A 16,149-nucleotide genomic window follows, 5' to 3' on the forward strand; every position below is an offset into this window, starting at 1 on the left:
AATGCTAAGAGCATGAGGCCCTGAGTTCAAGGCCCAGTACCAGCACACACACAAAAAGAAATTTATATCATAGTCACTATATTCATCAAAACATGTGAACAATTGTGAAGAGATATGGTCATCTTACTTCCAGACGTCTTCAAGAAATGCAAGGGGGTATCTAAACAATGTAATCACCTTGCTATTAAAAAATGTTCCTGCCGGGCGCTGGTGGCTCACGCCTGTAATCCTAGCTACTCAGAAGGCTGAGATCTGAGGATCGTGGTTCAAAGCCAACCCGGGCAGGAGAGACCGTGAGACTCCTATCTCCAATAAACCACCAGAAAACCGGAAGTGGTGCTGTAGCTCAAGTGGTAGAGCGCTCGCCTTGAGCTGAAGAGCTGAGGGACAGCGCCCAGGCCCAGAGTTCAAGCCCCATGACCAACCAAAAAAAATAAAATAAAAATAAAAAATGTTCCAGCAGATAACCCCAAACAATCTAGAGTAAAAATTCCTTATTTTGCACGTAATTATATTTCATCCTATCCAGGGACCCTATCTCTTTTCACTGCCATCTCCAGACTCACCAATTCTTGCACTTGATGAGTTGAAGCCAGGTAAAATTAGGATTTCCAGCCATAGCTGCCACCCCAAAGTTAGGACCCATAGCATAAGAGAGCGGGGTTTTGATAGAGGCAGTGAACCACAGCATGAAAATGTAGCCATCTGAGTTTTCCAGAATCTCCATCCTCAGAGTCTAGCATAGTTTATTGCAGTTGGAGTTCTACTCACTTTGGTCTGGAGGCCATCTGGAGGAGTCTCAGCCACACAATGACTGTATGAGATCATCTTTTTAAGTTTCCTTGTAATAAGGAATTTCTGGCAGGAATTACATTTACAGACCTCTTGCCTGTAAAGCTACTGAAGTTGTGGATAGATTGGGGTGCCCAGGGGATCTTGTTGGGCTTTATCTGTGCTTAACAGGCTAGTAATTGGGAACTTCTCCCAGGCGATGACACTTTACAGATATTAAAATCGATTGCATTAGATCATCAAGCCAAAGAAGTAAGCTATATAGAAACAACCAGGCACGATCTAGAGCAAAGATGCCATGGTCACATTTCCTGCAGTTAGTCAGTCTTTCACCTCTTTCTTAGAGTGAGACTTCCTTTGTAGGAAGTCATGGATAGCAGTAGTGAGCCCCCAGGTCACACTTGACCTGAGAATAACCAGGGAACCCCCTCGGTAGATCAAGAGCACCTTTCGGCCCCGAGTGTCCCACAAATCCCGGGCAGAGGCCCACAGGCTTGGCATTCTCTGCCAGCCAATATGGGACTGCATGTTGGCAACCAGAACAATGAGAGGATACAGAACGAGGCAGGTGATTGTCCCATTGACACTACCCGATACCAAGGCAGGAACCCAATGGGGTAGGCCTTGCTGTGCCAAGCCCTCCTGGATGGGATCCTTGAAAGAGAAATACAGAGCACTTCCCAGGCTGTTTCTGACGAGAACAGGCCAGAAACCACGATAATAGCCCAGTGAAAGCCGCCCCCACAGCCCATAGGAGTTGAATTCCTTGAGAATGCTGACTGTGCTGGGGAAGCGAGCTTGCTTCCGGCCATCCTGAAGCACATTTTGCACTCTTTCAAAGGGACTCAGTGCCACAGCTTCCACCACACCAGACATGAGGCCTGCAGCCCAGCGGTGTCCCAAGGGATGTGGCCCAACGGGGGAGAAAAAGCACAGCAGGCTGTCATATGTCCCAAACAAGAGAGTCCCTTGCAAAGTCTTGGAGAGAAGAGGTGGGTAGATCCCCCGGTAGAAGTACTGAGGACCTTCATGCCAAAGTTGCTTCATAGCCTCTGATACAGCCATAGCATGGATCTGCTGCCGGAACACCACCTTATAGATAGGGAAGGTCAGAAAAGTAGACATAAAGTTGGAAATGGCTCCAAGGGTATAGGCCTGGGAGGGCCAGCTTTTCTTTCCTGGAACCTCTGCTCGTGTCCAGTGCTGAAGCTCCTTCCCAGCAGAGTGGTTCTGCTCCCCCATGCTGAATAAAGCCAGATGCAGATGGGAGAAACTGGTAAGAGGAAGGGAAAAAGTAAGTTAGACTGTCCATGTAAACCTGTTGGCAAGTATTTTCATGACTTGGTTAGAAACAGAGCCCTATGAAACTCAGGTCTAAGAACATAATACTTTTTCCCCTTCCCCTCCACAAATTATACCGAAATAAGGATACAGGTGGACCCGTTGCAACAATGAGATGTACAAGTTGTCATGTCGAAAACGAACTTCACAACTTTTGTTGGGGGGGGGGGAGGATTGGGTGTGGGGGTGTGGGGGGGGAAGATGGGAAGGGATGGGAAGGGGAAACAAAGGAGGAGGCTACAATGCTTGACAAGAAATGTACTCATTATCTTGCCCATGTAATGGTAACCCCTCTGTACAGTTTTTTCACAATAAAAAAAAGAACATAATTCTTTGGACTAGTTTCTGAGAAACAGACATACACTTAAGAGATTAAGGATTTATGAAACTAACTGGGCAAGCCTGTAGTCCTAGCTACATGGGACATGGAAATCTAGAAGATCATGGTTTGAGGCCAGCCTGGGAAAAAAATTCATGAAATTCCATCTTTACCAATGGCTGGGCCTGGTTGTGTGTACCTGTCATCCCAGCTATATGGGAAAATACAAATAGGAGGTGATTCCAACTGACTAGGCATAAAACAAGACCTTATCGTGGCTGGGAAAGTGGCTCAGTGGTAGAGCGCTTGCCTTGCATGCATGAGGCCCTGGGTTCGAATCCTTAACACCACATAAGCAAAAAAAGAAAAAAGCCAGAAGTGGTGCTGTGGCTCAAGTGGTAGAGCACTAGCCTTGAGCTGAAGAGCTGAGGGACAGCGCCCAAGCCCAGATTTCAGGCCCCAAGACCAGACCCAAAAAACAACAACAACAAAAAACAAGGCCTTATCTAAAAAATAACCAGTGTAAAAAAAAGGTAACGAGTGGCTAAAATGATTGACCACTTCCAAATGTGAGGATCAAAGTTCAAACTCCAATAATGTTAAAAAAAAAAAAAAAAGAAAGAAAGAAAGAAAGAAAGAAAAAGAAAAACTCATCAATCTTTTTTTTTTTTTTTTTTGGGGGGGGGGGGGGGGGGTCCGGTCGCGGGGCCTGAACTCTGGGCCTGGGCGCTGTCCCTCAGCTCTTCAGCTCAAGGCTAGCGCTCTACCACTTGAGCCACAGCACCACTTCCAGCTTTTTTCTTTTTGCTTATGTGGTGCTGAGGAATCACACCCAGGGCCTCAGGCATGCAAGGCAAGCGCTCTACCACTGAGCCACCTTCCCAGCCCCCAAACTCATCAATCTTAAATGAAAAGAAAAGCAGTTTTGTTTGAAAGCTACCTCTACAGTATTTTGCTAATATAACAAATTTCAATATACACATGAGACTGTGGAAGGAAGGCTCCAAAACCTATTGTGTTTAACTTTCACTACATACAACTTGGCATTTTAGGAACTTCTAGAGTTGTAGGTTGTTTTGATCTTTCCAAAGCAACTTTTGGTTTGCTTCAATTATTTGTAAGTAGTTTCAAAGGGGTTTCAATTGAACATGTCAGTTTGTGAGTACAATGCACATTGATCAATGTCACCTTGTTGATGATCCAAAACAATTTTTGTGGTACAAAAATCTGAACTCAGGGGCTGGGAATGTGGCTTAGTGGTAGAGTGCTTGCCTAACATGCATGAAGTCCTGGATTAGATTCCTCAGTACCACATAAACAGAAAAGGCCAGAATTGGTGCTGTGGCTCAAGTGGTAGAGTGCTAGCCTTGAGTGAAAAGAAGCTCGGGGCAGTGCCCAGGACCTGAGTTCACTCCCAGGACTGGCAAAAAAAAAAGAAAAGAAAAACTGAACTCAGACCTCACCCATGATAGGCAAGAGTTCAGCTACTGAGCCATATCCCAAAACCTACCAAAAAGTATTTTTAAAGGTATTCAATAATTGTAGTGCAATATTTTAAAGGTTGATAGTAACTTTGGGGTGAGAAGAATCTCCTTACTTTTCTCAGTAGATTCATGCTTCAATTATATGTGTCTCATGGCAAGACCCCATCTATTCCCCAAATTAGAAGGAAAGAGCAGCTGCTTCTGGAAGTTTGATGCCAAGTATTTAAGCACCTGGCAAGTGTATTTACAACAGAGCACAGTTTCTTCACATCCACCATTGACATTTGAGACAATGTCAATGGGATTTGAACTCAGGGCCTGGGTGCTATCTCTGAGCTTCTATAGCTCAAAGCTAGCACCCTACCATTTGAGCCACAGCACCTCTTCCAGCTTTTTCTGAGTAGTTTATTGGAGATAAGAGTCTCACAGACTTTCCTGCTCAGGCTCTGAATTGTGATCCTAAAATCTTAGCCTACTGAGATGACAGGTGTGAGCCACCAGCACCTGGAAATTCTTCTCTCTCTTTTTTCTGATAGTGGTGCTCTTACCACTAAGCCATGCCTCCAGCCCTGATCTATGCTTATTTTGAGTACACACCTATCCAATTATGCTAGGCTTCTTGGAAGCTAGGATCACAGGCAAGGGCCACCTCATCCAGACATCTGTTAAGAAGATGTCTCAAAAACTGTGTTTATGTTTTAACCCAGATTGGCCATTAACCAGGATACTCATAAACTCAACCAAGCTAGGAATACAGTTGTGCGACACTAGGGTCTTGCTGAGCAGAATGTGCTTTATTATTAGGATCTGTCCTTTTTGTTGTCCTTTTTGTTGTTTAGCTCCAAGCCTCATTCTCCTTACTGATTACTCATAGCACCAGTACAGATCTACCCAATATGACAGTCAAAAAATGTCTCTAAGGTGGGCATCAGCCTTAGCTCATGCCTATACTCCTAGCTTATCAGGAGACAGATATAAGGATTGCCATTCGAAGCCACCCTGGACAGGAAAATCTGTCAAACTCTTCTCTTCAATCAACCACCCAAACCAAAAAAGCCAGAAGTAGATATGTGGCTCAAGTGATGGAGCCCTAGACTTGAGAAAAATAAAACCTCAGGGACAACTCCCAAGCCCTGAGTTTAAGCCCCAAGACAGGAACCAAAATAATAAATAAATAAATAATAGACAAATCCTCCAAAGACGACAAGATAACTTGTCTCATGGAAGGAAATATTACTCTATGTTCTGAATCACAGTACTATAGGGAAAAGGCAGTGCTAGAACTGCAAGCTATTGTTTCCCATCCCACAAAGGTAGGGAGCAAATGGGAGGAAATGGAAGCAAAATCAACTTAGGAGCCAGGACACATGAAGGAACTTTGAGGTCAAACAGAAATGAGAGCTAGATTCAGTGGTACAACCATTAAGTCTCAGCTAGACAGGAGGTTAAAGAAGGAGATTCAGTTGAGCCCAGGAGCTCCAGAACAGCCTGGACAGGAAAGCACAAAAGAAGAAGGTAGGGATGAAAGAAGGGAAAAGGAATGGAGGAAGAAAAGAAAGGGGACTCAGTGGAGACCCCAGGCAGTTTTTCCTGAAGGCATTGTCTTTCCCTGGGCTGAGGAGAGAAGGTGTGCAGCAGAGGGAGCTGCTGTGTGTGTGAGAGAGAAAGCACCTAGTTGTCTGGAGAGGGGAGGGGAGGAAGGGGAGAAAGCTTGGTGGGAATTGTACGGCACAGGTTTCACCTACAATCTTGAGCTATGTGGTCTGGGGTGGGGTTGGTGTTGGGAATCTGCATTAGCAGACTATGGCTCACACAGTTGGGGAGAAGAGGGTGCTGGCTGAGGCCCCACTGCAGCCTCTCTGGGTTGCCACACTCACAGCCTGCCTTGGAGTGAGTGCTTCTCCTTCCACAATTGTCCTCCTCAGCAAGGCTTTCCCTCTGGCTTCTTGTCGTGTCCCATCCTTATCCCCCGATGACACTTACAACTAACTGTCCCTTTCCCTGGAGCCACATTCATCTCTTAGTGGAGAGGACAAGTTCAGACTCCTGTGTTCTGCTCATCATCCCCCTTACACACACACACACACACACACACACACACACACACACACACACACTTACCATATTCCATGAAGGCCTTAAGCCTCAGCCTCCTTTACTGTCATGGCCAAAAGGAGATGGGGGGGGGAGGGGGCAGGGCATGCATGACTTGGACCAGACCCTTTAGCTGAGAACTGACCAGAAGCAAAGGCTCCAGAGTCTCACTGCCTGCATCCCTCTGGGGCAACCCTGGCAGCCACTTCCATCCCTCCAGGGCCAAGGGGTCTTCTTCCTCACATCAGGCCTGGCTCCACCCAGGTCTGCCAATCCACAGGAAACGGGAGTCTTTCTCAGCTCTCCTACCCAGGGTCCTTCCAAGTTTCATCTGTGCCTAAATAAGGGTGTGTGGTGAGATAAATGTTTGCACCCTCTTGTACCTCAGAGTTCAGTAATGTCCCACTTCCTCCCCACCTTTTGTAAACGTGCTCACAAACTCCAGGAGACAGAATAACTTAGCAAAAAGAAAAAGCCTACGATTATGGCAGATCAGCATTGCAAGCAACAGTTCTGTTATCAAATTTCTATATGATCTTTAGAAATGCATTTACATTTTGGAGTCTCATCTACTTTACTGATAAAGTGAACAGACAGGACAAAATACTCAGCGGGCTTCCCCATAGCTTTGCAGGGTTACAGGGGTTAGGGAATGAATTCACACCAATACTTGATCAAGAGGAATTTTACTTTAGTACCTCTGATTCTTTCTGCTCATTTAGAAGGGTTAAAAGTGAACAATAATTTAGAAACATCTTACCTCAAATATCTCATCCATCATATATTCATTATAAATAACTAATTATAAAGAATTCATAACCTGGGTATGGTGGCTCACACCTGTAATCCTAGCTGCTTAGGAGGCTGAGCTCTGAGTATCACAATTATAAGGAAGCCCAGGAATGTCTGGACTTATCTCCAATTAACCACCAGAAAACCAGAAGTGGAGCTGTGGCTCAAAGTGGTAGGGCACTAACCTTGACTGAAAGAGCTCAGGGACAGGACCCACGCTCTGAGTTCAAGCCCCCAGACTGACAAAAAAACAAAGAAAGAATTCATTACAAATTGAATTCTTTTCCTTTTATGGAAGGAAAGAAATTTACTTTTTCATGTATCTTTCTGCTAAGATGCTTTGATGGCATATAGAAAATTTGAGACTTTACCATGTGCTTAGTTGTGTGACCTTGGGCAGAGGTTTAGTCTGGGGTTTTTCTGCTATAAAATGAGAACAATAAGACCTACCACAAAAGGTTGCTGTAAAGATTAATAACATAAAATGATATAAAGTGGTTGAGAAGCCATTACTTGATGATATTTGTACAAAGTATCAAAAAAAGATTCTTCCCAACTCCATCATTCCTCTCCACACATCACATGCTCCTGCACCAGATAAGAGCAGCTTCCATAACCAGCCCTGTGTCCCTATGTGTGGGAGCAAATACCTTTTTTTTGTAAATGCAAAGGCACAGCATAAACATCTGGGAGGACCTGGCTCCTTAGCATGAGTTCCAACATAGAGAAAGGGCCTACAGTTTGCCTTGAGAAGTTTTCACTTAAACACCCTCTGATCAGCCTCATAAGCCTATACCCAGTCAAATGAGCCTAGGGCACTCCAGACTGTCCTGGCCAGGCTAGAACAGGTAGGTATTCCATACCAAGATCCAGCCCTACATTTGTATGTACATTTGGTCAGCTCACAAATACACATTGTTCAGCTACTACATCCTTATGGGTAAATCCCAGTGGAACAAGAGATGTAAAGGAATTCATACCTGTACTTGGTCAAATGCTTGGGAACATAGTGGAGGAGACACTCAGCAATAAAGACAAAAATAAAGGCTGTTGGGCTGGGACGGTGGCTCAGTGGTAGAGCGCTTGCCTTGCATGCATGAGGCCCTGGGTTCGATTCCCCAGCACCACATAAGCAGAAAGGAAAAAAAGCCGGAAGTGGCACTGTGGCTCAAGTGGTAGAGCACTAGCCTTGAGCTGAAGAGCTGAGGGACAGCGCCCAGGCCCAGAGTTCAGGCCCCATGACCGGACCTAAAAAATAAAATAAATAAAGGGTGCAATAACCAGGATTAAAGCAGAAAGACAAGTGCGATGTATATTACAAAAAAAAAAAAAAACACTCGTGTTATCAAGGATTTGGTAGAAAAGGAACCCCACTACTTGTTGGTGGTGATGTAAATTAGTACATTTGCTATGGAAATTAGTATGAATGAACCCAAATAATAGCTGGATATCAAAAGTTCACACCCGTAATCCTAGCTATTGGGGAAGTTAAGAATTGGAGGATCATGTTTCAAAGCCATCCAGGCAGAAAAGTCACAGAGCCATCATCTCCATGAAGATGTGCTGGTTTGTACCTGTAATCCTAATAATAATGAGAAACAAAGTAAATAGACTGCAGTCTAGGTATGTACCCAGGTAGGAAGCGAGATTCTACTGAAAAATAAATATTCTATCCAGCAAAACATAGGGTAGGAGTTATGGTTCAGTGATAGAGCCCAAGACTAATAAGACGGAGACTCTTAGTTCAAACCCATATACCACCCAATAAAATCCTATTACATGATCCAGCTAGCCCACACCTGGGTATATATCCAGAGGAAATTAAATAAGCATACCAGAGAGATACCTATAAGCCCAAGTTTATTGCAGGTAGCACTATTACAATGACGAAGCTATGGAATCAGCCTAGGTGCTTATCAACTGATGAATGGATAAAGAAAATGTGATACACACATTAATATAATGGAGTAGTATTCAGCCATAAAGAAGAGTGAAACCTTGAAGCAAAATATATGAAACTGGAAAACACTATGTCACGTGAAGTTAGCCAGGCTTAGAATGGTAAATACAGGACATCCTTCATTATATGTGGAAGAATTTTTTTAAGTCCACCTGATAGTAGAATAGCAGTGAAGAGGGAGGGTAGGAAGAATGTAGCAGACAGGTAGCTGAATGTGATACATGGTGTATGTCCATATGAAAACATACTGAATCCAATTAATATGTACACTTAATGTGTACCAATTAATGAATAAACTTTCTGAGGAATGATATCTGAGACAATCCTTAAACAATGAAAAGACTCTTGTTAGGTGAAAGAGTGGGAGTAGACATTCTAGGTGGAAGAGGCCTGAGATGGAGGCTAGAAAGTGCTGTGGGAGGGGACTGGCAATGCACTGTGAAAGGAGGTAGGCATACTATATGGAAAGACAGCCACATTTGTAAGCTCCAGGGAACAGGAATTTTGGAGTCAGACAGCTCTAAGTTTGAATTTTCTTGCACTACATCCTAGCTTTATGATCTTGTAAAATGATAGTCATGAAGGTTGCATGAGGTAAATCACATAATATCTGGGACATATATAAATTGTTCCCTACATTATATTCATAGTTTCACTTTCCAAAAATGAAACAGCAATTAGGATACGATTACAACTAAACAAATCCAAAGGCTTCCATTGATCTAAAGCAGGGGTCATCTGCAGAATGATTTTTCCCCTCCCCTTCTTTCCCTTCCCTTCTCTTCCTTTCCTTTCCTTTTGTAATGTTGAGGATCATACCCAAGGCATCATCTATGCTGTGCAATTGCTCTACAACTGAGTTATATTCCAAGCCTTCCAGAATACACTTTAAGTTGTTTGGAAAACAGTAAAGAAGAGTTATCATAGCCTCTGCACTTTGACAGTCCCTGGGCTGGAGTCCTAGGAACTCCACCTGCAAGTTTTTATGGCCATACACAAATTACTTAACCTTCCTAAAACTCAATTTTTCTCTATGCAAAATGGGATAATGATGCCTGTCTGGGAAGGATTGCTGGGAAGCTGAAATGAGATAGCAGATGGAAAATTCCTGGCACAGCAGAGGCAAGCAGCCAAAAGTGGCTAATACTGTTTCATCTGAAGTCTTCGTCTCCTAACCTTCAGGCTTTAAAGGCTTATTTGTTGAAAGTAGAAAATGTGTTCACTTTGGAAGCATCATTTAGAGCATACTCCCACATTGAATGCCAGAGATAAGAGATGCCCTGTATCCATTTGGAGCCACTCGATAAATTTGCACATGTTTCTCCCACCTCTGCTCTAAGAGACTCTTGCTTTGTTCTACTGGCCCAACTCCTGCACTTGTTTTTACAAATCTATTTTCTTTTATTATTTTTATGAGGTCTATTTTTGGTCCCATCCCCAAGTGCAGATATACTCATTAGGTGAGGGAGCCAATAAAAACATGGAACAAAGGTGTGTGAAAAGGAGAAGTCAGGGTCTGATGGCATGGTGCTGAGAAACAGAAGGAAGACTGTGAAGTAAACCCAGCAATTAGTGGCAACCTCACCCCTGACTGCAGGGTGAGCATCCTGCCTTCTTAGTGCCTCCAACATTGCACCTTCCAGTACCAAGGCCCAAGGGTTCCATCTCCAAGAGGAAAGACCCAACACTGAGATGAAAGGTGCATCCTCTTCAAAACTGCATTGTTGACTCCAAGGAATCTTCCATACTGGGCTTGTAAATAAGAAAGTAGGAAAGAAAGGCAGCATACTCCAGCAGGTAGAAGATGAAGCCAACAGTAGTTCAAGAGCATCAGGCTGCTCACTTGTGTCCAAGCATCAGGAAACAAGAACAAACCCCACAGGACCCTGCTAGCCACAGTGTACATTAGGGAAGTAATACCTGCTCTCTAAGAACCAGATGTCAGGGAAAATGGAGCAGGTTTCTTAGCCCCTGCTTCATGGCACATTCATTCTGGACAGCCCTGCATGCCGTTTCCATGGAGTTGCTCCTTCTCTGAGGCCTGTGATGCCAAATCCAGCAAAGTAGAAGTCCCCTGAAGAGCTCACAGAAGGGCAACCTAGCAACGTATCCTTCAGCCAGGAAATGAAAGAACTCTATCAGTGGCAGAGCTGTGATGTGGGCCTTCAGTCAAATAGTGTTCTATTTCTCCCATTTCCTCCTCAAGCAGGAGTTGCAAGGAGGAAGGTGTTAGGAAGAAGGGTGATAAAGCAGCAGTTCTTAACTATTTGAGGGCCATAGAGTCATCTGAAAAATCTTCAGAAAAATGCACAAAGTTCAACTTGTCTGAATAGAGTTTGAGGAAGAACCCTAGGCAGGCACCTCTCCTGTGGAATTAAGTTTCATGACAGATACATTATGGACAGATTCAAGCCTTTCAGCTTGACAGTGGTCTACAATCCTCCTTACACCTGAGAATCAACTAAAGCAACAGTTAAGATTTGAATCACACTTCTGACCCCTACTCCTTGTCAATCAAGTCCCCAGAGGTGGAGCCCAGGAATCCGCATTTCAAGCAAGATTTTCCAAACAGCTGTGCTGGAATCAACACTTTGGATAACAGCGGAAGTTTTGTATGCAGTGTCTCATTCCAAAGTGTGCCTTCACATTCTAATTCTAGGTGAGTCATTTTCTTCTGATTCTTAGCTCCTTTAGGATCATAAGGGGTATAGAAATATTTTTGTTTTGTTTGGTGGGGTTTTGTTTGCTTACTTGTTTTTCGTGGTACTGGAGATGGAATGCAGGGTCTCCAGCCCCTTAAGGCAGGCACTGTACCACTTGAGCCACACCTCCACTCCCCTCCCCCAAGAAGTAACATTATTTTGTTCATCAACAGGAAGTTTGTTGCCGTGTGAAACGTGTTAACAAAAAGTGAAAGCAAATTGCCTCAGGTTTTTTTCCTGTACAATGAATGTACTCAAAGAGTACCATCCTCTTTTGTCACTCTGTGCCCAGTGTCCCTTCACAACCCCACAACCGCTAGCACTACCATCGCAAAAAGACTGCTGTTCAAATGGTCTGAGACTTCTTATATAAAAATGCTCTCCTGGCCATGTATTAGGCTGGGGTGCAAAAGTGGTTGCTGTTTCAATTTGCTATAAGATACAGTGCATGATGCCCTAAACTTTCTGTGGCTCCGTTTCTTCAACTGTAAAATGGAGATCGTAGTAACCCCTGCTCGCTAGTTCAATATAGCTCCAAGTTGGTCCTCTCATCCCCATCACTGGGTTTTCTCCACTAACCCTTAATCTGATGGTGGAGAGTAGTGTTTAAAAAGAGCAGCCTTTGAAGTTAGACATGATGACCTGCGTGTGAGCGTTTAGCTGTGCACTTCCTAATCATACTGCCTAGGTGCCTACACCTCTCTCTCTGTTAAATGGGCACATCGCTTCTTCACAAGGATGATAAGAATAAATGTGATGTCCGTGCGAGTGCACTTGCACCCTTGAAAGAGACATTCAATGTCTCCCCCCCCCCATCCCCCCATACAAAGGTGAAGAACTCTCATTGTTCACTTGCTTTCTGCCCCACCTCGTGTTTAAGGCATCCGATCTCAAAGCGTGGAGGAGAGCCGAGGCGGAAGGCTATAGAAGGGAAGCGAAGGGAGCAGCAAACTCACGGGTGAAATGTATATGGGCCTCGGTCCGTGCGTCTGAGCTGCACTTGACGACGCCGCGCCACCGGCTCCCGCGCTGCTCTGTCGCAGCCCCCACCAGTAGGCTCCCCCTTCTCTCAGGCATTAGCATCAGGGACAAGGCTGTGTGGGGAGGCCAGCCCTGCGCCCCGCTGATTGGCCACGCCGCCCCTCTCGTCAAGCTCTTTTGTCTCAATGGGAAGAGGCTGGAAAGAGCAGCAGCCTCTGGGCAGGCGGAACTGGAGGGCGGGGGCAGCCGCGGCTGCCTTGGAAACCGCTGCCTGGATTCTGCTACCCCTTGCTGGGCGGGCTAGCGTAGCAGCTCGCTTGGTTGGGCTGCCCCTGGTTTTTAGCAGCTGAGGAGGCGCCATCCATTTCCCCTGCAGGGCCCCAGAGACCGGAAGGCAAAACAGAGTTGTCAGCGAGGCCTGAGCATCTGCTGGCAACCCGCAGAGCCCAGGTAAAGAAATGGCTTGTTAAACTGAGGGAGGAGGTTGGGTTCATCTGCATGCTACTACCCATTGGTATTATTTGCTTGCACTTGGGGAGAGGGCGTTTTCAGGAAGATAGCAAAAAGCAAGGGTGAGAATTGGAAAGATGTCTGTCTTGAACCCCCTTTGCATCTCATTTCCTGTGAAGAAATGAAATGGAAGGCATACATCCAACTTTCGTTCCTTTTCTCTATGGCAGCCCATCAAAGATTCCAAATTTGAATTTTGTGAGGCAAATTGACAAGCTGGTAGGCCGATCATTGCCCTGGGTGAAGGTATGGGATAGATAGTAGAGGTTGGAGGGGCACAGAGGAAGGAGATTTGGGCTTCTGTTTCAAGGATGGGGAAAGGAATTTTTTCCTCCTGGAAACAGTGAAGATGGTTAGCAGCATGACATGAAAGTCTGCTTCTGATATTTCTTCCTCTCCATTCCCTGGGCTGTGACGCAGTCCTAAATGCGTTGAGTATCTGGATCTGCTACCGGCTGTGGACTTGAGATCATCCATACCCATGACGTGAGCTCACACCTAGGTACCTGTTTCAGAGGCTGGACCACAAACGAAGACGACTTTCCTAATTCCCATAAGAATCTGAAAAATAGCAGGAAACTTCTGAGAAGGTACATGGAAGAGGGGTGTTGCCACCTAAATCCTTGAGGTTCATAGACATGTTATTAATATTATAGATATAATACTAATAAACATTAATATGTGGGCTGGGAAGGCGGCTCAGTGGTAGAGTGCTTGCCTTGCATGCATGAGGCCCTGGGTTCGATTCCTCAGCACCACATAAGCAGAAGAAGCCAAAAGTGACTCTGTGGCTCAAGTGGTAGAGAGCTAGCCTTGAGCTGAAGAGCTGAGAAACAGCGCCCAGGCCCAGAGTTCAGGCCCCCAGCAAGCAAAAAATAAAATAAAAATAAAAGTAGACATTAATATGTGAAATGTAGACTATCATGGTCTATTTTGAGGGCTTAATATCTGCTCCAAACACTATTTCATCTAGAATTCTAAGCAACAGTTGTTACCCCTTCTGGAGAACAGGTGGAGGTGAGGGAGAAGGTTGAGGGTGGTGTAGATAAGGCTCTGAAAAATGCCCTGCCTTGTTGCTGGAATTTCTCAGAATTTTTAGGAGACAGTGCAAATGTAGACTATTTTGCAGTGTACTCAAGAAGGTGGAAAATGCAGATTGGTTCCCCTCAGCTCCATTCTGTTACTTGATTGATCTTTTCCTCTCCATTTACAGGCCCTACTGAAATACAAGGAAGATATAGCCCAGGAACCTTGCTTTGGAGATTCCTGCAGGTTAGGCTTTTTCCCCCCTTAAAAGCGAGCAGATACTCTATCAGATATCTTCAATCATGGCAAGTATCCTTGCACGAGTGCGTAACAGCCAGCAGCAGAATGCACCCTTGCCACCCTGGGCCTGTTCCCTATTGAGGTCCCTAGGTGTGAGTCTTGCTCCTTTAATGTCCAACATAGTAGAAAGAAATGTGAAATTGTTCTCTGGAAGGGTGGCGCCAGCTCAGGGGGAAGAAACATTTGAAAACTGGTTAACTCAAGTGAATGGAGTCCTGCCAGATTGGAATATACCTGAAGAACAAAAGTTGACCCTCCTGATGAAAACCCTCAGGGGTCCTGCCCGCGAGGTCATGCGTTTGCTCCAGGCTGCCAACCCCAGTCTAAGTGTGGCAGATTTTTTGCGGGCAATGAAACTGGTGTTTGGGGAGTCTGAGAGCAGCATGACGGCTCATGGTACATTTTTTAACACACTGCAGGCACAAGGGGAGAAAGCCTCCCTTTATGTGATCCGTTTAGAGGTGCAGCTCCAGAATGCTATGCAGGCAGGTGTCCTAGCAGAGAGAGATGCAAACCAAACTCGCCTGCACCAGCTCCTTGTAGGGGCTGAGTTGAGTAGGAACCTGCAAAACAGGTTTAAGCGTCTCCTCAGAATGTATGCAAATGAGCCAGAGAGCCTTCCCAGTTTTCTGGAAGTAATCAGGATGATAAGAGAAGAAGAGGATTGGGATGACAGTTTTATTAGACGGAAGCGGCCCAAGAGATCTGAGCCAATAATGGAGCGAGCAACCAGTCCTGTGGTATTTCAGGAGTTTCAGCCAATGACAATCAGCAGTGCTGACTCCAATGTGATAGAGATAGATGATACCCTGGATGACTTAGATGAGGATGTGATTCCAGTGGAATCTGGGGACCCTCCACTCTCCTCAAATGCCCCACCCCTCAGAGGGAGGGCTACATCTCAGGACCAATTGCTGGTCATTGATTCCCCTAACCATTCCAGAGCTCAGTCTCCTTCTACTAGCTATGGTTCGACAAATAAAAATAATAGTCCTGAGGATATGCACAGAGGCAGGAAGCGCAAACACACAATCCCTTATTCCCTTTGTGGCCAGGAGGACCACTCTAAAGAACCCTGTGACAATGAGAACAAGGCACAGGTTTTTGCAACAGTGATGATCACACTACAGGAGCTGTCACATACAGAGGAGACATCAAAAGAAGTCCCTAGAGAACACAATGGCCTCTCAGGGTCACAATAAGATGCTACCTCCAAGCCCTAAATGAACCCTTAACTATATTCAGAGTCTGAGGCTGTGGAAAACAAGGATGGGGGTGGGGTTCTTACTGAATGAATTCATCATAAAGCACTTTTCCATGGGGGGAAAAACAGTGTTATATACCAGCACAATGAAGGGTGATGGTTTGACCACTTTCCTTGTTTCCTTCTCTGCTTGCTTAATGGTCTTTTTTCTGTGTTTTTCTTCAAAGTTTTTATTCTATATTCTGTTCCCCTGTGTTCCTGTGTTAAACACATCAAGAAAAATACAATAACTGAACTATAAATTCCCTGAAAATGACACCCTCATATAAACATTGTCAGTCCTTTGGTGAATGCCCTTCTAGATATTTCCCTGTATCTGTGTACCCAGTGGATATATGTGCAGATAAAAGTGATCAAATATAAGTGTTGTTCTATATAGTCTTGTTTGATCAAATAATACATCTTGTAGACTTCGAAGTCAATGAATATATATAAGCATCTCATTTAACGACTGTGTGTTGTTCTTTTTAGAAAGATAAAGGAAAAATTAATTGTAAAAACTATAATGAGGATATTATACAGTGGGGTAGGGTTTGGGGATTTGAAACAACTCTTATATAGATGAGCACTGAAAGGGGCTGAAT

At 44.8% G+C, this 16,149-nt stretch overlaps 2 protein-coding genes across 5 annotated transcripts in view; one reads left to right on the plus strand and one right to left on the minus strand.

Moving 5' to 3' along the window:
- Positions 1 to 432: 432 nt before the first annotated feature.
- Positions 433 to 16,149, minus strand: part of Slc25a53 (solute carrier family 25 member 53) — a 29,032-nt gene continuing 13,315 nt past the window's right edge. Inside the window, exons 1-2 of one of the 3 annotated variants that reach the window (XM_042688221.1) lie at positions 12,441 to 12,679; positions 433 to 2,065 (exon numbers count right to left, since the gene is read on the minus strand). In XM_042688221.1, coding sequence (XP_042544155.1) covers positions 1,114 to 2,034 — 921 coding nt within the window. In that variant the 5' untranslated portion in view covers positions 2,035 to 2,065; positions 12,441 to 12,679 and the 3' untranslated portion in view covers positions 433 to 1,113. Of the gene's footprint in view, positions 2,066 to 12,352; positions 12,383 to 12,440; positions 12,680 to 16,149 lie in introns of those variants that run through there. The other 2 variants (XM_042688222.1, XM_042688220.1) reach the window with 2 other exon arrangements.
- Positions 12,421 to 16,013, plus strand: Zcchc18 (zinc finger CCHC-type containing 18). Of its 2 annotated transcripts, XM_042688219.1 has the most exons (4): positions 12,421 to 12,449; positions 12,842 to 12,915; positions 13,396 to 13,565; positions 14,189 to 16,013. In XM_042688219.1, exon 4 carries the CDS (start codon positions 14,304 to 14,306, stop codon positions 15,501 to 15,503), a length of 1,200 nt encoding a protein of 399 aa, XP_042544153.1. In that variant the 5' UTR covers positions 12,421 to 12,449; positions 12,842 to 12,915; positions 13,396 to 13,565; positions 14,189 to 14,303; the 3' UTR covers positions 15,504 to 16,013. The 2 variants fall into 2 exon arrangements, with proteins under 2 accessions (XP_042544153.1, XP_042544152.1); XM_042688218.1 differs by lacking the exon at positions 12,421 to 12,449 and having other exon boundaries at positions 12,671 to 12,915.

Source organism: Dipodomys spectabilis, unplaced genomic scaffold (assembly GCF_019054845.1).
Source record: "Dipodomys spectabilis isolate Male_0828 unplaced genomic scaffold, ASM1905484v1 ptg000113l, whole genome shotgun sequence".
In the NCBI taxonomy this organism is placed as follows: domain Eukaryota; kingdom Metazoa; phylum Chordata; class Mammalia; order Rodentia; family Heteromyidae; genus Dipodomys; species Dipodomys spectabilis.